The 1,867-nt window shown below is 38.6% G+C and overlaps 1 protein-coding gene across 1 annotated transcript in view; it reads right to left on the reverse strand.

Annotated features, from left to right (window-relative positions):
- The window catches only part of LOC108738341 (protein apterous-like), a 205,591-nt gene that overhangs the window by 41,837 nt on the left and 161,887 nt on the right, over positions 1–1,867 (reverse strand). The window contains exon 3 of the mRNA XM_025979349.1: positions 417–847. Within this exon, the coding sequence (XP_025835134.1) occupies positions 417–847 (431 nt within the window). The remainder of the gene's footprint in view (positions 1–416; positions 848–1,867) is intronic.

The raw sequence follows: 1,867 nt of genomic DNA on the forward strand, positions 1-1,867 counted from the left end.
ACTAGCTGTCCCGGCAGACTTCGTACTGCCCCAATCGATATATAAAAGACCTAAATTTTTGTATAAAATAAACTTAGTTGACAAATGTCAAATATTATGGTTGCGTTCAGAAATTTAATTTGACAGAACTTAAGATTTATCAATCTACATAAAAATAATCTGAAAGATAGTTAACAACTTTCATATTTATTCACCTTTTAAACCTTCCCTGGACTTCCACAAATAATTCAAGACCAAAATTAGCCAAATCGGTCCAGCCGTTATCGAGTTTTAGCGTGACTAACGAACAGCAATTCATTTTTATATATATATAGATAGATAATAGATATAGATGTTGAATGTGGCCTTTGTATAACTGTCACGAAAACGATATAGGTCTGACATTGACTATAATCTAGAGTGAAAACAGTACATACCGAGACTAGCTGTCATTGATTCCAAATCCTTCGGTTTTCTCTTCCTGGGCCTGCCCTTTTGTCGTGGGGCAGTGGTGGCGCCGTTAAAAAAAGGAACTTTACCGACTGGTTCGCCGACAGGCGTGTGTGCTTGCGGAACGGGCGTGTGCGGGTGAAACTCCGGACTAGGAAACGGCGAAGGATAATGCACGACCGGAGGCGGCGGGTAAATCCCACCCGGAGGTGGAGGTTCCGTCAGCGACATTTCGAAATGTAGCCGACAGAGAACGGCACCGTCGCGCATCCCGAATTGGTCCCCTTTCATAAGAGGGGAATTGCAGACGGCACATGAGAAGCAGTGAACGTGGAAAACCAGCTCCCTCGCCCTCATCACCAACTCCGACGACAGGATTGTCGCCTGACATCGCGCACAGCGCTTCATCCCGAACAATCTGTAACAAAGAAAAACCATTGTAATATTCTGTATCTATCAAGACTTTTTTACACTAGTAAAATACGATAGGTACCTATTTATACTATTAAATAATTAATTAAGGAAGGGGTGTACGAATGTATAAGTATAAGAAAGACTACTTCTTGAAACTGAAGTATTTCAAATTCCTTCTACAGCGAAAACCATTTTTTGATGATTTTCTTCGGTTTATAATGGAGGTAGTCAAATTGACAGTACTTGTTAGTATAGCTAATGAGATATATACATAGATGACTCTGACAGACAGACAGCGAGCTCTCAATATAATGGTACATTTTACCTTTTTGGTACCAAACCCTCACACATATAACCAGGAGATAATATTTTAATAAATGAATATAAAATCGTAATTACCCCAGCGTTCTATTTGTCTTAACGAGCTCTTCTCACAATTTCATCAATATATGACGAACTGTTAGGGGTGTGGGTAGGTACAACTGAAGAAAAGTTTCAATTCCCAACTACAGATTACGGAATGTGGAAAAGACCTAGAATTGTTTCGAAGTAGGATGACACCTTGATGATTATAGATTACGGAGTGTGGAAAAGACCTATAATTATTTGGAAGTAGGATGACACCTTGAGGAATCCTATCTTATAGATTAAGGAGTGTAGAAAAGACTTATGATTGTTTCGAAATAGGATGACACCTTGAGGAATCGCATCTTATAGATTACGGAGTGTAGAAAAGACTCAGAATTGTTTCGACGTAGGATGACTCCTTGAGGAATCATATCTTATAAATTACGGAGTGTGGAAAAGACCTAGAATTGTTTCGAAATAGGATGACACCTTAAGGAATCATATCTTATAGATTACGGAGTGTGGAAAATACCTATAATTATTTCGAAGTAGGATGACACCTTAAGGAATCATATCTTATAAATTACGGAGTGTGGAAAAGACCTAGAATTGTTTCGAAATAGGATGACACCTTAAGGAATCATATCTTATAGATTACGGAGTGTGGAAAATACCT

Source organism: Agrilus planipennis, unplaced genomic scaffold (genome assembly GCF_000699045.2).
Source record: "Agrilus planipennis isolate EAB-ADULT unplaced genomic scaffold, Apla_2.0 scaffold131, whole genome shotgun sequence".
Taxonomy (NCBI): Eukaryota; Metazoa; Arthropoda; class Insecta; order Coleoptera; family Buprestidae; genus Agrilus; species Agrilus planipennis.